The sequence below is a fragment of the Equus caballus genome, chromosome 5, assembly GCF_041296265.1.
Source record: "Equus caballus isolate H_3958 breed thoroughbred chromosome 5, TB-T2T, whole genome shotgun sequence".
NCBI lineage: Eukaryota > Metazoa > Chordata > Mammalia > Perissodactyla > Equidae > Equus > Equus caballus.
This window is the reverse complement of record NC_091688.1, coordinates 5,758,641-5,779,944: the sequence shown is the minus strand read 5'-3', so window position 1 is coordinate 5,779,944 and position 21,304 is coordinate 5,758,641. Positions and strand designations below refer to the sequence as shown.

The window sequence follows — 21,304 nt, the reverse complement described above, 5'->3', positions numbered from 1 at the left end:
CTTATATTCTCATTTACTTATTGTAATGAAGGACCTTTGGGGGCTAAGATACTTTTAATAACGTATATGAGGGAAATCCTGCTTAATAGTCAAGGAAAGAGGGCCCATCTTTGACTTATTTTTTCATTTTATCTTTTGTGGTTGCCATAAGAATGCACCTCACAGACCCCCAACTAGAGGGAGCTTAAATGACCACGGGCCCCACCAACTGTGCTCTGAAATCCGCAGCTACTTGTGCACTTTGGGCATGCTACCCCAGGGCTGCTCCCGGCAGTGGGGGAGAGGCACAGGGATACTGAAGCAGGCCTGTGCCTGGAAGTCAGGGAACTCCTCTCAGAGGAACTGGCTGCAGCACTCCCTGCTGGTCTTGTGAACCTCCCTTAGACTGTACAGCAATACCAGAGGATTCCATCTAGTCTTCCTTCCCTCTCTCCTTCACTCAGGGTCAGATCTGTATTCTGCTTTGTCAGCTTTCCCTGGGTCCCTTCCCATTTTCTCACAGGAATTTCCCTTACAGGAACAAAGTTCTTGCATGTGTAATCCTGTCTTGGCATTTCGTCTGCTTGGAGGACCTAGACTAGCACGTTCTTCTGCTATTGCTATAAAAAGATAGATCGTGTGAAATTACTAAGGAGAGAAAGGGTGTTTACTATAGTTTTAATGACAACAATATTCTAATAGTGCCGTATTCTTAAATTTAGGACAGTGACAACTTCATGTAATTAAGAGCTAGCCTCTCAGAAATTTTTTCTCTTACCAGTTTATTGATCATCTGTTTATAAGTACAGTTTCTTCCAGAAGGACTGAATTATTGCAGTAGTCAGATCAGGAGCTCATGTTCTAAAACATTAATTTACTCGGGGTGATTGGATGGCTGTGAAGTATTTAGGAGTTCGTAAGTCATCTTTGAGATATTCTAAGGATATTCAATAAGAAATTAGAAGGCAGTATTTCTGAGGGTGTGTTGATAACTGATATATTATTGAAAAGCAGAATTATTATAATAAATAAGGAGTAAGATTTGTTTGTTGCAAACATTTGGTAATTCTTGCTTTCAATTTGTATGGTTTATATAAGAGTGCTTATATTTTATATGTTAGTGTTAAAATTATTCTATTTTTCTTTTCAGAATCATAGTGAAAGATTCGTTTTCATTGCAGAGTGGTATGATCCAAATGCTTCACTTTTTCGACGCTATGAGCTTTTATTTTACCCGGGGGATGGATCTGTTGAAATGGTAAATAAGCCTTTCTTTGCTTAAAAATTGAGAAAGAGAGTGAAGGTGGGATGGGAAGAATAGGATTGCCTTTTATGTAGTTGCTTTTAAAAATACATACATATACATACATGTATATTTAGTGGAAATTCTTTTTGTTTTTTGGTATTAGAATTCCAATACAAGAAGATAACTTTGTGCCTTTATTTTTAATTTCAAAAATAGAAGTTAATATTTTTTGATTAGGAAGCTGAAGTGGGATTATTTATACTTTGCGTTAAGCAATAATCAGAAAGCGGTTATAGATAAAGATTATCATGATCATAAATAGATCACCATTATTGAAAACTGTTCTCTCTACAAAAAGTCAAACTGAAGAGGATCGAGCTGAGAGAGTCCCACTTCTTTCTTTGTGTCCCTTCACTGGCATTCCCTTTTACAGCTGAATCTATTTGGCATTGGGATTTTGTGTAGGCGGGAAAGCAGAAATTTGGAATTTTTTCTCCAGGATTTCATGGGCACTAATTTGCTGAAATGATTTGGCAATAAACAAATCTTTCTAGTTATGGTTTTTTAAAGTATTAAGTTTGTAATAAGAAGTTTTTATGTTACTAGGAAATACAGAAGTTATAATATAAAAGAAATTATGATTTGTATTTGTAGCGAAAATGAAACAATGTAACCTATATTTAATAAAGTAGAATTAAGAACTATTTCTAGTTTATAATAAGATTAACGTTCCCCATTGATAATTCTTTGTTGTATTGTATTGTTTTTGGTTCCAGCATGATGTAAAGAATCATCGCACCTTTTTAAAGCGGACCAAATATGATGACCTTCACTTGGAAGATTTATTTATAGGCAACAAAGTGAATATCTTTTCTCGACAACTTGTGCTGATTGACTATGGGGATCAGTATACAGCTCGTCAACTGGGCAGTAGGAAAGAAAAGTAAGAAAATTGTAGAATCTTTTTTTCATTCTTAAAATATTATATATGTCGGGGCGTGTTGTTGTCAGTGCTCTGAGTCAATCCTGCCTCCTAGCACCCTGTGGACAGCAGGGCAGAACCCTGCCTGGGGTTTTTGCACCATCCTCTTACTTTCCATCCTGTATCAGACAATGCTCTGCCGCTGTTCACAGGGTTTTCATAGCCACTTTTTTCAGAAGTGGATGACCAGGTCCTTCTTGGTATCAAATTCTAATTTCTCGATTCTATCTTGTGTTTTTACAGTGTAGATATTTTTCAGTGATGCAGTTCAGTGTTAGGACATTGTTAGAATTTTGTGGAGCAGATTCTGTGATTTGCCCTTCACTCAGATAACAAAGTGATGCCCATAGTCTTAGGCAGACATTATATCTGGAGGAAAAAATACAAACTTTTTATACATCCTCATCATTCTTTGAAACATGCATCTAACTGGGAACTGAGAATATTTGAATATAAAATGTCTTGGTGTATAGGTTAAACATGGCTTCTGGGGAAAAAAGTAGTGAGTGCCTTATGCTCAATGGAAACTCAGAAGAAAGTAATGTAATTTCTTGTGAAAGAGCAGAGACGGCTTTGTGAAGGTATTTGAGCTGGATAATGAAAGATGGAGTGAATTATTACCTGGTTAGATCAGGTAGAGGGGATGCTGGTCAGAGGCATGAGTTTAAGCAAAGGTTCAGAGGTGGGAAATTGTGTGTCAGGTGCTGGGATGAGCCGTTGTTCGGCTGGATAGGCTGGTGGTTAAAAAAACTTTTGAATTTAATTAGTAAAATAACAGCCTGAATTGGGATGGTAGCAATAGGTCTGAAGAGGAAGGAAAGTATACGATTAACAAAAGTAGAGTAATAGGAGTAATAATAAGCACTCATTGACTGTTAGCTATTCTTATATCAGGCATGGTGTTAAAATGATTTGTAACTATCATTTAAGTCCCACAGCAACCTAATAAAAAAGGTTATATTATGATTAGTTCCACTTCACAGATGGGGAAGTTGAGGCTTCAAGATGTTAGGTAGTTACTTGCTGAAGGTCAAGAGTAGAGGCAAGATTAAAGCCCGAAGTTGGCCTGAATCAAGAATGGGAGGATTTAGTCATAGGCGAATGGATAGGACCTGGAAGTAGGTGCCCTCTTTCTGTCTCAGTTCATTTGTGTGTCTCCTGTGGCACCTGGCACATCTCCTCACGCGGTACAAGCACCTTGTCTGTATTGGCTGAATGGATCAATGAATAACAATTTAAAATTTATCTATTCTTTTTTATTTCCCCCTTGTTTTCAAATGATGACCTTTGATCTAGTCAACAAAGATGTTTTTGTCTAGATTGTTCATACCAGATGTTGTCTATTCTTGAGCTTTATTCACAGACTTAACGTATGTCCAGTAAATATTGGCTGATCAATTGAAGGAAAAAAATACATTAAAAAAGTGATACAGAGAAACTTATCTGTCTTGTTCACAAGTGTGTCCCTTAAGACCATTCTAGTGATGCCTCGAACAGTAAATTATTCAAATGTGTGAAATTATTCACACATTTATTGAGCGAGTGAGTTTCTATCACTGTGAATAGCGGCCATGTCTGCAGGAAGAGCTGCTGGCTGGCCTCAGTATCTACTTCCCTCCATCCCGTTGCACATGGCTCTTCCTCTGAAGTAGAGAAGCCACAGCATGGTGCCCTCCATGTGTGGCTCTTTAGTCTTCTCTCTTGATTGTCAAAGCTGCATTTGTCATTCTGGCTTTTCCTCAGTTTTAATTTAGAAGAGAGAAGAAGTTGGAGATGCAGCTGAAAATCAGGTTATACCAAAAACAAGGACTTTTTAATAGTGTTTTTCTTCTGAATGTCAACTTTCAGTATCATTAAAATATATAATTTTCAATCTCTACATTTATGAGTTTGCAACTTTCTGAGACTAGAATGACTGTATTTGAATTGGAGGTTTAATTCTTTTGTCATCTTTCTTGGCTCTGGTTTCTGTGGCTTGTAGTTTGTATTGTTTTGGTGGATTCTTTGCATTTGTGGAGTGATTGTTGCAGTGATTAAAAATAGGTATCACCTGGGGGCCATCCCAGTGGCATAGTGGTTAAGTTTGCATGCTCTGCTTCTGCGGCCCAGGGTACGTGGGTTCGGATCCTGGGCACAGACCTACACACTGCTCATCAAGCCATGCTGTGGCAGTGTCCCACATACAAAAGCATAGAGGAAGGGGCCAGCTGGGTGGTGCAATGGTTAAGTTCGAATATTCCTCTTTGGCTACACAGGGTTTGCCGGTTCGGATCCCTGGTGTGGACCTGTGCACCACGTAGCAAGCCATGCTGTGGCAGGCATCCCACATGAAAAATAGAGGAAGATGGGCATGGATGTTCGCTCAGGGCCAGTCTTCCTTAGCTAAAAGAGGAGGATTGGTGGCAGATGTTAGCTCAGGGCTAATCTTCCTCAAAAAAACCCTCCAAAAAACAGAGGAAGATTGGCACAGGTGTTAACTCAGCAACAATAGATGTTGGCTCAGAGCCGTCTTACACACACACACACACAATCACCAGTGCTAGTTAAGGCTGTTTGTATAAAAACCTCCAAAAGTAATTAGATAGGAAAAAAAGTCTGCCAAACTGTTTTTTGAGATCTCCCACCCAGATAACTAGCTGATTACATATCATCGGAATCACTCTCATAGTAATATTCTTTCTGTGACTTCTTTATGAGCCCTTTATAATTTTCCAGGTGGTTTGATACTCAGTGTGGGTGTTGGTACATAGGTGGTGATGGCTCATTGGGGTGGTGAATGCTTCATAAAAAAGGAAGACCAAAGATTCCCAGGATGACTCTGAAGTGAGAAAAAAATTTAGGATATCAGTTAAATAGAAATCTCTCATTGTTATGAGATCTAATGGTAAATGTCTATAGGATTAAGAAATATCAACCATAATTCCTATATTTGCAAGTGGTAAATGTTTACAGCTTTAATTTTCTTGAGCACATTTTTTTTATACCTGTCACAGTGATAGGCACTTTTCATATGCATCTCAGTTCGACTACTTTAAGTTTTCCTTTAAAAGTAAATGCAACAGTAAATGAATTAGGGAGATGGGGTTAATAATGTGATGCAATCAAAATAAAATAATAATAGCTATAACAATTGTAATTTATATATATATTAACTGTGATTTGTCTAAAGTGAATATTGTTGATTCCATTTTATAGAACGGTTAAGTAACATGACCATCACCACACAGCTAGAAAGTAAAGGGAAACCAGTAAGCCTTGCTGTGTTTGACTCTAGCAATCATTTTCTTCCTATTAAACCTCTCATTAATATGTCCGTAAATACTACTGAATGAGGATGATTTCAAAACAGGAGGAACAGAAGAATGTGAAGACAGATTTTAAGTATTTGGCTTTATAAATATAATTAATGAAAATATATGCAGTGTTACATTTTTACTGACTTAAATTGTTTCACCATTTTCTCTTCTGATTCTTTCTTGACTGCATGTGGGTTAGTAAATCCAGCAACCATTTGGGTGATTTAAGTAAACTTCTTCAGAATTCAAGAGTTTTAAAATGTATTGTTTCATGTAGATGACCAAAAGAAGTAGGCATATGGAGAAATACATGTATGTCTGTCATGGCCTCATAGCAATAGCTTCTTTGTAATAATTGTAACTTAGTCTAGTTCTCAGTTCTGTGTCGTGTCAAGGAAAATGCATGAACTAATTACATCCCTATTCATCATACTCAACTCCCTTCTTTACACCAGAAAGAAGTAGTGAGAGTCACAGTGAGTGAGGGAGGAGCAGTGAGAGGGAGTCACAGAGAGTGAGGGAGGAGTAGTGAGAGGGAGGAGGAGAGTTGATCTCCATGGTGCCTGTCAGCTAAATTTGAGGCAACTACCAGATCCTTGATATATATAATTCAATTTAGCTCACAAGCTAGCCTCACCTTTCCACCTGCCTTGACTGTAGCAACCTGACATTTGATTCACATTTCTATCCTCTCTCTTTTTTAAAATCACTTATTGAGGTGTAATCAACATACAGAAATCCATGGATATTTAATGCATACAATGAGTTTGGAGATAAGTATACACATTTGAATCTATCACCACAATCAAGGATATAGACTCAGTTATCATCTCCAAAAGTTTTCTCCCGCTCCCTTTCTTCTTGTTTTTTTATTGATTTTTCTTTCATGGTAAGAGAACTTAAGACCTACTCTTTTAGCTAGTTTTTAATCTATCATGTCTTTATAAAGCTCCTCAAATCAAATGGGTAAATGTTCTTAGTTGTCCGTGAGTCAGAGCATTTGATTTTAATTTTAGATAGTAATGAATTGATGCTTTGCGGTTTTACTGTTTAGAAGTGAAGACATGGTACAAGCTGCTTGTCATCTCTTGAGCTCAGTCCCTATTCTCTCCAAATTATTAACTGATGGAGCTCTGACACAGGAGCCAGATGAAGATCAAAGTGGTATGAGTTTTATTTAGACTGTTTGGTATAAGCTACATTTGAAAATGGTTTTGTTTTCTTCCTATTCCATCTTCTCCCACCCCACCCGCTGCCCTCACTCCTTCCACAATCTGGACCTTGGGGCCTGCCTGAGGGAGAGATGGATCTGCAGGACAGACCTTCAGAGCACTTGCCCAGGCTCTTCCTCCTGCCTCACAGCCCATCGGGCGTAGCAGATGGAGCACCAGAGAGGCTTCTATGCTGGACTCCCACTCAGCTGTGAACCAGGTGGAAGTGGGAGAAGAACTATAGACTATGCCCTGCTTGAGGGCCTGCAGGTCTGATAGAAGAGGCAGGGCCGCATGGAACCAGAGACCCTTAAGTGTGGCCAGATGTGAAGGAGCAAATGAACGGGTGGAGACAGGGCGCTCTCTCCTGGGAATGGAGTAGAAGTCACTTTACTCATGAGGATCCAGGGCACACATGTTCCCATTGTTTTAGGAGTTTTATTTCTTTGAGCCGGTTGGCCTTACAATTTCGAGCAGGCAATGCAGCTTCTTGGGGATGACAACAGCAGAATATTAGTTCAGCTCTGCTCTCACCTTTGGGAAGCTACTCCATCAGGACCAGTTACTGTTACTTTACGTATCCTCCTAAACCAGGGGGGAGCAGTTAAGTTTTGGCTGCTAAAAGGCACTGAAATGCATTAGAATAAGACCTTAATTCAATTACCAAGGCCTTGCTAAAAATTCGCCCCCTGATCTTTTTCTCATCTTTACTTATCTATGGTCTCATCCAAGGTGGCTTACTATTGATGATATGATAGCCCTAACAACAGCATAACTGCACCCCAAAAAGTAAGTTGAAAAACGCCTTCCCATTATTAAATTCCCAGGGAGAAATGAAGATTCCTTCCTCTGTAAAATAAAATTAAATTCTGACTTCTCAATTAGAGAACCCTTGGTCAGTTAACAGATTAGAGTTGGATCTCCTTTTCAGCTCCAGCCTTAGCCATCTTTCCCTAGAGTGGGCTTGATTGATAATGTATTTGGGTTAATTAATGTCTTTTTGCCACCTTTCTTTCAGCCTCGTTATATTTTAGGTATGTCTCTTGTAAACAGCATACAGGTGTTTCTTGCTATCCGAAAGTACAAAGTAGAGTAGTGCCGTGAAACCTTTTGTAAACCAAAATGGTGTAAAGCAAAGAAGCAATTAGCATTAATCTGTATGGGAAAATTTTTTGAACATTCCCAGACCTACAAAATAACCTAACAGATTATACCAAATTACAAATAAAGCCTAAAGTAACGCTAACATATAGTAAAAGCAGGAACGATATGATAAATACACAGCCTACAGAAGGTAGAAATAACGTGCACACCACGTAGTTTCACTTACCTGAACCAGGAAGGCAGCGAGCACACTGGAAGGCTGAGAGGCGGTGGTGAGGACGTGCGGTAGGCTAGGTTGTCGGAGGCTGGGTGGTGGGAGCTGCAGGGGACTGGGGTGTAGGAGAGAGAGGAAGAGGGTCGTCTGCCAACATCTCATCACCTTCTGAGTCCACCAGGGCAGGCCGGTCACTAACGTCTACTCTTTCTTCCACGTCTGCCTGCCTCACGTGGAAGGTGGGGGTTCGCCGTCTGCTGTGGCTGCTGTGGCTGCTGTGGAAGGCCTGAAATAGGACAGTGTGCTTGACTGCTTAGCCTCTGTAACAGCTCGCTGCAAAACAAATGCTGAACGCTATTTTTGCTTTTTGCCTTTTTTCATAAAAGCAAAAATCCTCTTCGGATTTCTTTCTGTTAGCAAAAGCAGGTACTAATGTAGGTTTTCATAAAAGTGAAGTAATGTAAAGTGAACTTTGAGATACTGGACAAAAACTATATAGCTCTTTTTTTTTCCTTTTCATTTAATCTGAAAACATTCAGATTTTCATTAGTAAGATTAATAAATGCACGTTTACATGTGTTATTGGTATTTTTGTACATATTTCTACTATTTTAGTGCTTTTCTGTTTTTTCTTCTTTATATTTTTGGTTCTTTTGTTTAGTTGGGGTATTTTTTCTCAGTTCAGTTTTTTCCCCCCACTCTGTAGTTTTCTATTGAAGCCATAAGAGTTTCCCAAAGACTCAGTTGCTTAAACAATACAAATTTATTCTCTCATAGTTCTGTAGATGGAAGTGCAACACAAGTCTCACCAGGCTGAGATCAAGGTTTTGGTAAGGCTGCCTTCCTTTCTGGAGGCTCTAGGAAATAATCCATTTTTGCTTTTTCCAGCTTCTTGAGGCCACCCACATTCCTTGGCTGTGGTGTCCGCCCATATTTGAAGCTCGTGGTGGCAGCCTGGGTCCTTCTCACTCTGACATCTCCCTGGTTCTCTGCAGCCAGGGCTCATGTGATTAGATTGGGCCCACAGTAAACATCCAGAATAATTTCCCCGTCCCAAGGCCTGTAATCTTAATCACATCTGCAAAGTCCCTTTGCCACGTGAGGTGACATTCACGGAGTCCAGAGATTAGGACGCGGACATCTTTGTGTGGCTACTGTTCTGCCTACTGTATTTATTCTCTATTGGTTTGGAGTTTATATAATTCTATGTATAGAGTTTTATTTGGACTTAGCTGCACATTTGTTCATCAATTCTTCTTTCATATCCAACTGTGCTTTGGAATCATTTTTCTTCTTAAATTTATCCTTCATTTCTTGGTAGTAAACTATCTCGGTTTTTCTTTTTTAAAAATCTCTGTTTTTTGTTTGGCCTTCCTTCTTTATTTTTATTTATTTATTTTTTGAGGAAGATTAGCCCTGAGCTAACTACTGCCAATCTTCCTCTTTTTGCTGAGGAAGACTGGCCCTGAGCTAACATCCATTCCCACCTTCCTCTACTTTATACGTGGCACACCTACCACAGCATGGCTTTTGCCAAGTGGTGCCATGTCTGCACCTGGGATCCAAACCGGTGAACCCGCGCCGCTGAGAAGTGGAACATGCGAACTTAACCGCTGCACCACCGGGCCGGCCCCTGGCCGTTCTTCTTTAATGATGCGTTTGCTAGGTATACAATTTGAGGTTTATAGCTAGTCAAGTTTCCTTTATTCCTCTTTTCTGTTATTATTGGTTTGAGAATTATATATTCCATCAATTTTCAATATTTTTAATATATGCAATTGAGTATAAATTTCCCTCTAAATACTGCTTATAATCACATACAGTTTTTTATGAAATTTTATAATGTTTATTTAGTTTGAAATATTTTCTAATCTTCCTATGTTGTCTTCTTTGATCCATTAGTCATTTAGAAGCATGTCTACCAGTATTGTCTTCATCTGAGAATGTCTTTATTTCACTTACATTCTTGATACTACCCTCCAGTCTGTGTTGTATCTTTTTGTTTCTCTGTGCTTCATTCTGAATCTGCTCAAAATTCTTTCTTTGGTTGCATCTATTCTTCTGTGAAACCGTTTGTCTAGTTCTTGTTCTTATCACTAGATATTATAATAGATTTTTTCAAATCTACTTATTCATTATAGCTTATAGTTTTCTGTTGCCTGATGATATTTTGCAGGTTGTCTTTTAGTCCTTTAAGCATAGTTTGCATGGTTATTTTATGGACTATATCTGATACTTCCTGTATCTGAGTATTTGTAGGTCTCTCTCTGTTCCATGTTGTTTCTTCTCATTCTCCCTCATGCTGGTGTTTTCTGTGTGTGTGTGTCTGTGTATGCGTGGTTATCTTTGTGTGATGTTGCTTGTCATGTGTGTGTATGTGTTTGGGTGCGTGTATGTGTGTGATATATGTGTGTTGTGTATCTATATGTGAATTATTTGAGGTACAATATGAAGTTACTTTCCTCCTAGGGAGGAATTGTGTTTGCTTCGGACTGTGTCCTGGAGGCATCAGCAATCTGGATGACTCTTAAATTCAAAATTGGAAGTTCCCAGACCACCGAGGTGATATGAAATTGTGCTGCCAGACCACACAAAGCCTGGTTGTTACTGTTCACCCTTAGGATATAGCCTTGGTCCCAGAGAGATTCCTCTGTTAAGTTTTGATCCCCTCTCCCAGTGACATAATACAAATTAAAGTTCAGATTTGCGAGACACGCGGTGCTGTCAAGGCAAGTACAACTTTCATTCTCATTTTTCCGGACTCTCTTTTTCTTTCACTTTTGTACTAATTATTACTTAGTATCTAGTCAATCTATCTTTGCTTTTAAAAAATATTTAAAAGATATCTTATACACTGTTTTTAGTTTTCAGTGGAAGAATTGCTCTGAATAACTTTGCCATTGTTGCCAATTGAAAGCTCTGGCTCAGTGTAGTTTCCTCCACAGGTGCCTCATATAAGACTATTTTCCTTTATTTGTTGGGCAAGTGCACACTTTATGCTTGCCAAAAAAACATAAAAGAAACCATAAATTTGGCCTTCGGTTGATGTTTTAGAATGGATTTTTATATGCTTAAGGCAAATATGAATACCTTTTGAAATATTTGCGTAAATTAATGTGGATTAAAGTTTATGAATGTATTCCTCTTGGTGGACAGCATTCAGAGTCCATAGCATTATATTATCAAGGATGTTTATTACACTGCAATTGATTAGTCATCTTTATCACACACATATTTGCTGCAGTTTTTGCTCAGAGCCTGATGGTGTATGAAGACACATTTTTTGCACGGCTCTGTGAGAATTATTATTTTTCAGAAATCTGTAACCTGTCTGAATTTTTTGAAGGTTGTGTAAACTTTTTTCATTCTCCATTGCTAAGAAGTTTTAATGTAAAAGAACAATTTTCTTATTTTTTTGTTTTCTTTTGAGAGCTTCTCGTACTACATCCTGCAGTGCATGCCTAATGCAGGAGAGAGGATTACTGTGTGATAGATGGTTACAGTGATGGTCCCCAATGAATCATACCTCCTGGTACGCACCTCCTTGTCTAGTCCCATCTCACGCTGACTCTGGACTCGCCCATGTGACTTGCATGGGTGAAAAGGATATTAGCAAACATGGCTCAAGGGGATGCTCGATAAGTGCGTGTATATTGGACCCTGTGTGGCTCTACATGACGAAGCTTGGTCTAGCCTCCTCAAGGATGAAAGACCGCAAGGAAGGAGAAGCCTAGCTGTCCTGGCTGAGCCCAGGCCCTAGCTGAGCCCTCCAGCCAGGTGCAGCTGCGTGAATGATCCCAGGTGAAACCACCACCCAGCCAGCCTACAGAGCTTGAGAAATTGTTTGTTTTAAGCCACTACAGTTTAGAGTGGTTTGTTATGCAGCACCAGACAACACTGGCACTGTTAATACATTTTTGTGGCCCCTGTTTTCTTTGTGCGCCATCTTCACTTTTAAATAACACATATGATTGATACCTGTCTTGTTTTCCCTCCCAAATACATCTTAATTATTATCTATTGAGCAATTAAGCACTGAAGACATGACAGAGAAATTTATTTAGAGTAATTAATCATAGTAATCAACTCTTTGTCTCCTGTCGTCATGTAAAGAGCAAATGGAATTGCATTTTAAACTAAGTTCTGTCTGTTTTTTATTTTCATGTTACTGCTTGTTCACAGAAATTGATGACTGTTGATGTGTTTCATATTTTCTTTAAGAACGATGGTTCATGAAAGTTCTTCCAGAGTTTAGCATAAACAATTTAGTTTGGCTTATAATATTTAAATAATGTGGGCTAAAAAGTGACAAGTTTTAATTGTATCTTCAATGAAGCCATATAATATAAAATACTGTAAGTGACTCATTTGCCTCAAAACAAAGAAAAAGATAGTCCAGTATGGCTTATAATAAACAGTGTAAGATGACCAAGTTTTGTTATTGGAAAGCTTTAAAGGCCAGCCATAAGTTATATCCACTTGTAAGTAATGATAATTGAATTATCATATCTTCAACTGAGTTTGTCTCACTGGTGAGAAAAACCACCTGGGAAAAGGCCAACCATTCTCCCTTTATAGATTCCTTGAGTTAATGCCAATGTCTCAGAACAATTGAACATAAAGAGGGGAAAGTGGCAGCAATTCTTTATCATAATTTTGCATGTCATATAAGTTGAATTACTCCAACTAATTTGATTTTTATCTTGCATTTGCAAATAATACCTTTGAGGGTTTTGGGATTATGCTTCCTTTTAATAATATTAATAGTGACATTATTTGTGGTGTGGAAGGAGCACAGACTTGGGAGTCTTGTGAGCTGGGTGTTTTGCCCTGCCCTGAAGATGCCACTGACCAGCTCTGTAGCCTTTGGCAAGTTACCTCTCTGGGCTTAGTTTCCTCTTCAGTAAAATGAGGGCACTCAGGTGATCTCCATCTCCAAAAATCTATTAATTCTGTGGCTTCAGAGGAGGAGAGTGCATTGCTCTAATGTATCCTCTTAAAGAAGAGTGTGATTGTAAAGGTTAGCCTGGGGTTCGCTCTCCATGTATTTTATCAGGTGAGAAGATATTGGTTCTTTTTGCATCGCTCATGCAATGAATAAAGTGTTAACAGAAGAATTTGTAATTATTTCCAAATCAATGCTGAACTGACTGCATAGCATACATATGTTAAAGTCTAAGAGACCAAAAGTCAGGCTCATAATATATTTACTGCAACTTTTTAGAGATTTTTCCTCTTTTATAAAATGTATTCTAAGAAATAGAAATTTTAAACACCTGTGTTTTCTAATTTGGGCACATTCAAAATGACAATTTTAATTTTTTTCCCCCTAAGATTTTATTATAATTATTTTTAGGTTGGGTTCCTAATTTTGATTTCCTTGGGAAAAATAATTAACTTACTTTGTATAAGTTTTTAAGAGACTTTTAATACACTTTATAATTCATCTTGATGTTGGATGATCTAGGATGATTAAGGAAATTAGCACAGCTTGAGAATTATAAGTAAAAACTGCTGAACTATTTTTATTTTCACATGTATTTTTATTTCTTTACAGAACGTTAGCCCTGATTAAACCAGATGCAATATCAAAAGCTGGAGAAATAATTGAAATGATAAACAAAGCTGGATTTACTATAACTAAACTCAAAATGATGATGCTTTCAAGGTAATTTGTTGATCGTTTTAAATTATGTAATGTCTGGTTCCTGTTTTTAAAAACTTCATCTTCTATCTTTCATGTCATTGTTTAAAATAAAAAACCTCCCACTGAATGGCAAAGAATAGTATAGTATTGGAATGAGAAAATGTGAGACAACAGGCAATCAGATGCATAAATAATGATTGAACTCTACGCAACTGGGAGTTGTCAGATTCCACATGCCTCATTAATTGTTTGTCTTCCATAACCCCGTGTGCTTTGTAACACCAATGCTTGATAACTGTAATCTCTTCTTCTTAGTACACAAGTATAACACACTGTATAAAAATCATAGAAGAGGAAATGAATGTTGATTTCTATTTGACAAGAGATTGTTACTGTTGAAATTTCCAAAACTGATGCGTTTGGAAATGTTTATAGTCAGCTCCTCCCAATATATATAATTGGTAACATACCTATTTACTACTCTGAAAAGCAATCCATTTTCTCTAAGTTATTTCGTGAAAATAAGACTTCCCTATAGGTCGGGGCGTTAATGTAGCAGCCAGGCAGAGCTGGCTCCCGTGGTGTTCTTTTGTTTCTCCACTGTTTCTTTGTTTTTGGTCAGACGTCTTCTTACTGCTGTTCCTGGACATCTATTCCATGGGACGGTTGTTTTTTGTCTCTGTGAGAACAGGGACAATGGATAACGATAGATGTTCATTGCAGCTTTGATAAGTCTGATCCCTAGAAACCTTAACAAAACATCCTCACTTTTACCCCAACAACGACATATGTTTAATTTAAATTTTCACCCAATGTAAGATCTCCCAGTTTACTTATTTTCTAGAAGGCAAGGAGGCTTATATTTCAGAGCACAGAGTCTCGAGCCACAGTGCTTGTAACTGTGCCACTTACTGGGTGTGTGACTCTGAACAATTTATCTCTGTGCTTCAGTTTCTTCATCTGCAAAATGGAGCTTATAATAGCACCTGTCCGAAAAGTTGTTATGAGGGTCACATGAGTTTAATATATGTAAAGTGCTTTGAAAAACCTTCGCACAAAGTAAGTGTATATAAATGTTAGCTATTATTGTTATTAGCTGTAGTACTAGTGATATCATTATTATTTAGTGGAAACCAAGGTCATAACCCTTTTTAAGTGGTGAAATTTGTCGTATTTCTGTACATATGGAGAATGCTTGCTCATATAGCGTACAATGGGCCTGAATTCTGGAGAGATGACTTTGAATAGTTTTAGTGAGATTAAAAAGTTTTTGCATCTCTGCACATCCAGTGCTTGATAATTTGGCATCAAACTTCCCATAATAAAGATGCCCAAGAAAATGTAACTGCTGCTTTAATTGTTCATAGCCCCTCATACATCTCTATTAATATTACTGTTGACTCTTGGATTTTACCCAACTTAAAAGCTAATAAGTCAGTCTGTTACTCTTTTGTGGATGCCAGCAGAAGACGTGAGACTTCTGGGTTAGAGACAAAGGACTTTATTATGGTACAGCAAGCAGCATGAGCATCATGTTTTTGTTGGTTCCCCTTGCCTCCATGTCCCTTGGGAATAATATGATATGGGCCCGGGTGGATGTTGTATACACAGTTGATTGCATCACAGCTGAGGAGCATTGAACTTGGGTTACCCACTGCTTCATTTGCAAGCAGTAAACAAGCCTGCTTTTTGTACTGAAGAGAGACATGACCTCATCCATCAAAGTTGCTCACTGTAAACATAACTCTGAGAAATGGTTAGAATAAAGAGCAGCTGGGGCCTTGCATTCTTGGCATACCCAGTAAGCCATGTTAGAAGTGCCAGAGACCCATGGAGGAGTATGTCCCAGTGCTTAAATCTTTTCTGAACTTATCTGCTCAAACTTCAGTTCCTCCGTCATGACAGTATCTGAAAGGTAGCAGCTGAGTTCCATCTGACTTTGTACTTCTAGTTCTTGGATCAGTGCCTGATTCAAGGTCGCACTAAGTAAATATTTCATGAAAGAATTAATAGATAGATCTTTGCGAGAGAATGGTGAGTTTCTTTATAAAAACACAACAAGACATAACAAAACGACAACAATAAAATTTCTCTAGGTGGTGATGCATTTGTTAATATTTCTGTCTAAACTTTTCAGGAGAAGAATTAGATAAAACTGATGGGGAAAAGTTCATGAACTCTCATCTTGGTTTCAATTTTAGATTTTGAATGGAGATAACTATGGGGTTAGTGACATGTTAGAAGAAAACAATGAAGCAATTTCAGTAATTGAGACTTTTCGGTTCATTGATATTAAAGATTATGATTGTTTTTTCTTTTTTAGTGGTGCAGTTGTGTTGAAAAGTTTAGAATTGGTCATTTTAGCACGCTTGCTGCTAACTCTTCTAAAATATTCCCCACCTGAGTTTTTTAGGTGTTCAGTTTCACCTCATTTTAGGCTGCAGTACAATACATCCATTTCATCTGCGTGAATTTTTCTCCTTACCCTCTAGAATTTTTTTTTCTGCAGTTGGTAATAGGAAGGGTATATGCAATCAGAGATTTGCAGCCAGAGAGGTTTGGGTTCAGCTCCCCCTGTGCTGCTTCCCTTACTAGCACTTTGACCTGGACAAGTTGTGTAATCCTGCTGAACTTACCTATGTTCATATGTAACAGGAAGGCGATCATACCTATTTCAATATATTGTTGTGAGGAATATGTAAAATAATTTAATGGCATATGGTAGGCTCTAGAAAGGTGTTTTCTTCCCCTCCCATTTTTTGGGATGAATTTTATTTTATGTACTTGCATAGTATACTTTCATAATCTCTTCATAGCCAAACAGAATATTTCAGTACATTTGGTTTCAATAAGAGGATGCCCTGATATAGCTTACTATGTGAATTCATTTTGAAATAGGCATGTAAGATCTTAAACCATTGCATACTAAATTGTCAAGTCTGAAAGGTTAATCATTTGCCAGAGGACACTTTAACTTCTTTGCTATTTTAAAAAGTAGTTGATGGAATGGCTCTGTGGCCTAGTGGTTAAGTTCCATGCATGCTGCTTTGGCAGCCTGAGTTTGTTTCCCTACACCACTCATTGTTGGCCATGCTGTGGTGGCGACCCATATATAAAATAGAGGAAGACTGTCACGGATGTTAGCTCAGGGTGAATCTTCCTCAGTGGAAAAAAAAAAAAGAAAAAAGGACATAGTTGATGTTGGCATATATTTGTCACATACTACGAACTCACTTTAAAGCCTTTAAGAAAACGACGAGTTTGAGAGACACCTGATTTGAGATTTAGACTTTTCAGCGAATCAGTTTAAAGTCCATTATTCTTTCATTTTTCTCTATAGATATTCTTTAACAGGGATATACATTTAAAAAGCAAATCCCTATTTCCCTTAATAAATCCGGAATTCTGAATATCTCCATATTATCCCCTTGGTGATATCAGTTAAAGTATTAGTTTTTAATACATTAATAACCAATAAGAATACATTGATATGCATAATTTGTCGAGCAGTTTTTAAAAATGTAAGTATATAGTCTTTTCTTTGGAGAGATCTATCTAAGAAAGAAAACTGTAAGTATTAAAATTCTAGCCTGACCTCTCAAGTTTAAAGCCAGTAGAAGAAACTGACAAATTTTGAATTTGAAGATGGCTTTGCATTTTTTGATGTAACTTATTTGAACTCTAAATAGAACAAATAATTCTTATTGGTCAAGTGTTAAACTTTGTTTCTAGAATGTTAAAGATCCTGGTGAAAAGGAAGAGAATAGGTATGAATATGAGTAGAAAAGTAAACATAGCCTCTTATATTCATTTTAATGTTACATGTTAACATAGATATCCTCCCTACTAGCAAGAAGTTTGAAAGGAAGGGGGATTTGAGCAGAATATTTGGTGAAAAATCATTAATCAATTCACATACAGATCAAATAAATAGATTTCATTTTTATTTTATTATATTAAAGTGAGCTAAAATAATATTCTTACACAATTCTTAACTATTGTCCTTTTGATTATTTTATAGGAAAGAAGCAACGGATTTTCATGTAGACCATCAGTCAAGGCCGTTTTTAAAGTAGGTGCTGAATTTGGAGTGAGTGGTGTGTAATGGAGGATATCCCAGAAAACTGGAGACTTTTACAATTCAAAAATTTGTTACATGAGAATAATCTGTCAAGACGACCCTGGCAGCATCTTACAACTGTAGAGAACATTTTTTTTAAGAATTGCTTTTTCTGTCCTTTTATTAGATAAGAATTCTTATTTCATCATTAAGTATTTTAAACTTTAATCAGAAGCAAATGAGATGAGTCGTTTAAATTATAAATAGCATAGCTTTTTTTTAGATTTCAGTAGATTACAATAAAGTGATAATTATATTTTATGTTGAATATTTATTTTTGTTGTGCTTTTAAACCCTTATTTTGGTATTCTCATGTACATAAAACAATGTTCCTAGAACCCTTATATTTTGACTAAATAGTTTGATATACATTTTATCCCTTAAAATATAGCAACTAATATATGTTAGAAACTGAATTTATTTTCTAAATATTTGGGATGTATTTAAATTTAAGTGACTATTATGCAGCTCATATTATGTTGACAAGGGAGTGCTATACGTGTCTCATGAAGAGGGATATTAGCCAAGACCTCACAATAGACATGCCATTTGTTATTCTGCACAGAACAGTGGTTTTTTTAAAGAGAAAATTATTATGTTTTAGATTATTTTAAATCATGCATTATAAAATATTCCTAAGACTTTTTAGAAGAGGCATATATAATTTTCTTGGAAATTATTCTTTGTTATAGTTTTTGTGTATGTTTGTAGCATTATATTATCGCTCCTAGTTTAGTGTCTTATATGTAATTACTGGTGTGCAGTAAATTGTATTAAATGAATGAGTTAACTAGTTTTCTGTTATTGAGAAAAACTCAAAAGACGTAGCTGTAGTAATGGGAAATAGATTTGTGAAGCAGTGTCTGTTATGATCAGGCGCACCATTCCCTGCATCACTACGTGCCACACTGCTATTATGGCCCCATTCTGCTATGTGTTCGGAGAACTTCCTATTAACAGGACATTAGATTATAAGTTTCTTGAGGAAAGGATTTTGTTTTACAGCATAGTCTGATTTGTAGTAGATAATCATTAAATGCTCGTTGAATGGATAAGCATGGGTGTCCCCTTGCTTTGAGTTCCTTAAATCTAATTTCCTTTTTTTTTGGCAGCTAAGGCCTAGCAGAACATGTATGAGGAGCTCATGTGGGCCTTTTAGGATAGATGGTGTGAATACTTCCTTGTACTTGCTATTTTCTTAGACATATTCTTCAAAATGAATTGAAGTGATTTAAAAAGGAAGTGCTGAAGGGGGTTAGCTCATGTAACATGGTTCATGAGGGAAGGAAATGTGCAAAACCATTAGGAGGTAATAGACACAAAAGGGCTTGTCATACCATGCTCCTTTCTCCGGGAGGGTCCTGTCCTTCTCTTGGTTTGAATGAGAGAGAAACTTGGGCTTACTTTAAAAAGTATTTTGTCTCTGCTTGACATAGTAGGAGGAATGGTGTCACTTATTTCACAGTTAAACTTGTCATTGCTGCCTTATAGAGAAGTGGAAAAATAAAATGAGGTATTGTTTTTTATGCCTTTGGGTGCTGTGACTCAGTGCTGGATTTTTAATCAAGAACCTATGTGTATGCTTTAATAATTTAAAGTAGGAATAAGCCAGAGTAGTTTTTACAATAATAAAAGGATATTTCTTGAAGACCTGTTGATTTCTTTTTTTTAATCACTAAAACAACTCAATGCTTATTGATTGAAAGTTCATTGTCATTCTTGGAATTCTAAGAGTTGTACACAAAAAGAATAAATTCTTGCTGCAAATATGTTATAAGACATCACTCTCATCACTTTCTATATTATGAAATTTTATTTGACTACAATGGTAAGCCACATGAAAACAAAAAGGAAGATTCTTCTGTACCTTTCAAGCAATAGGAAAAGCTTAAATCAACAATATGCATTTTAAGTCAATGAAATAGTCTTAATTCAATGAAATGATTTTTCTGCTTACACTAATAGATTTGACAACATTAGTGTTTTGTAGTGACTCAGGCTCCTGCACGGCATTCAACTTATGATAATTTTCTCATACCCATGTAAAACTCACTATATCCAATAGTTCTGAGATCATAATATTCATGTGCATTGAAATACTCAAATTGTAATATATCCTTGTTGTTAAGAGAGATACCTAGGTTGACAGAAAAAGGAAGCAGATTAATCTTTTACCTGTTTTACAGTGAGCTGATCCAGTTTATTACAAGTGGTCCTATTATTGCCATGGAGATTTTAAGAGATGATGCTATATGTGAATGGAAAAGACTACTTGGACCTGCAAACTCTGGGGTGGCACGTACAGATGCTCCTGGAAGCGTTAGAGCCCTCTTTGGAACAGACGGCATAAGAAACGCAGCTCATGGCCCTGATTCTTTTGCTTGTGCTGCCAGAGTAAGGTGTTCTAAAAATATTTTAATTCTGTTTCAGTTTTGTTAAATGTTTTATGTCAAAGTAAAGCATTTCTGTCACTGCTGACTTAGGGTGGATTTATCCAGTTGAACTAGTAGTAGGGAAAACCTTTGACCTTTTGTTTAGGATCAAACAGTGTTTCAAGTGATATTTCTCCTTTGTGAACTGATAAGCTGGTCATGGTCAAGATATGTTTTCTCCAATTAAAACACTTGTTGTCCCATTTCTTGTTCCAAAGAATTAAATTACTGAGACTCATCAATGTTTGAATTATTGAATTCATGTACGAATACCAGTTATAGATGGTAAATATTAAAGAAAGCATCATTTTATACATTCTCTCTTTGACCAAGACCTAACACTGTATTTTCAAACTTAGCATCTTTTTCTTTTCTAATTTACAGTTACTGTTATGAAAAAGTTTCTCTAAAATGACTCCTTATTTTAAATCCGTATAAATAAAATATTACACTAGGTTTATACTGACATTGAACTGACAAAGTACAAATTTATTCTTAACATCATGAAAAGTTCCTCACCCAATTTAAGGTGATTTTTAGTCTGGTCATGTCTGCAAGGAAATAACATTGGACAGTTTTATAATAATTGATTTTTTTTTCTTTTTCTTACAACTCTATCAACAAATCCTTTCAGCACTCCTTTCAAATTAGACCTTGAGTCTGATCATTGTGGTCTAAATCACTGTTATATTTTGTCTGGACTACTGCAAAGCTTCCTAATTCTTCTTTCCTCTCGTCCTCTTACACTCAGTTTATGAAATTTTACCTTGCCCAAGTGAAATTATGCCCAGAGTTATCTTTTTAAAACAAATCAGATTGACAATTCAACTATTGAAAACTCTTTAGTGAATTTTTTTTCTTGTAGAAATCTAAAGTTTTTATTGTAGCCTCCAAAATTCTACCTAATCTGGCCTTTATCTATCTCTCCATCTTTATCTCTGACCCACCTCTTCCTTATTCACTGTGTCCTAGGTACATTGACCATCTTGCTATTCCTTGAATAGCATATTTCTGCCTGGCGTATTCAATTAACAGCAAAGAGAGCAATGTGGTTGCTTGAGATTGAAGGAAGG

General features: G+C 36.8%; 1 protein-coding gene across 3 annotated transcripts in view; it reads left to right on the top strand.

Annotated features, from left to right (window-relative positions):
• The window catches only part of NME7 (NME/NM23 family member 7), a 245,293-nt gene that overhangs the window by 55,327 nt on the left and 168,662 nt on the right, over window positions 1–21,304 (top strand). For all 3 annotated transcript variants that reach the window (XM_070266293.1, XM_070266294.1, NM_001301143.1), the window contains exons 2-6: window positions 1,130–1,237; window positions 2,002–2,168; window positions 13,590–13,700; window positions 17,701–17,751; window positions 19,986–20,193. In XM_070266293.1, coding sequence (XP_070122394.1) covers window positions 1,130–1,237; window positions 2,002–2,168; window positions 13,590–13,700; window positions 17,701–17,751; window positions 19,986–20,193 — 645 coding nt within the window. The remainder of the gene's footprint in view (window positions 1–1,129; window positions 1,238–2,001; window positions 2,169–13,589; window positions 13,701–17,700; window positions 17,752–19,985; window positions 20,194–21,304) is intronic.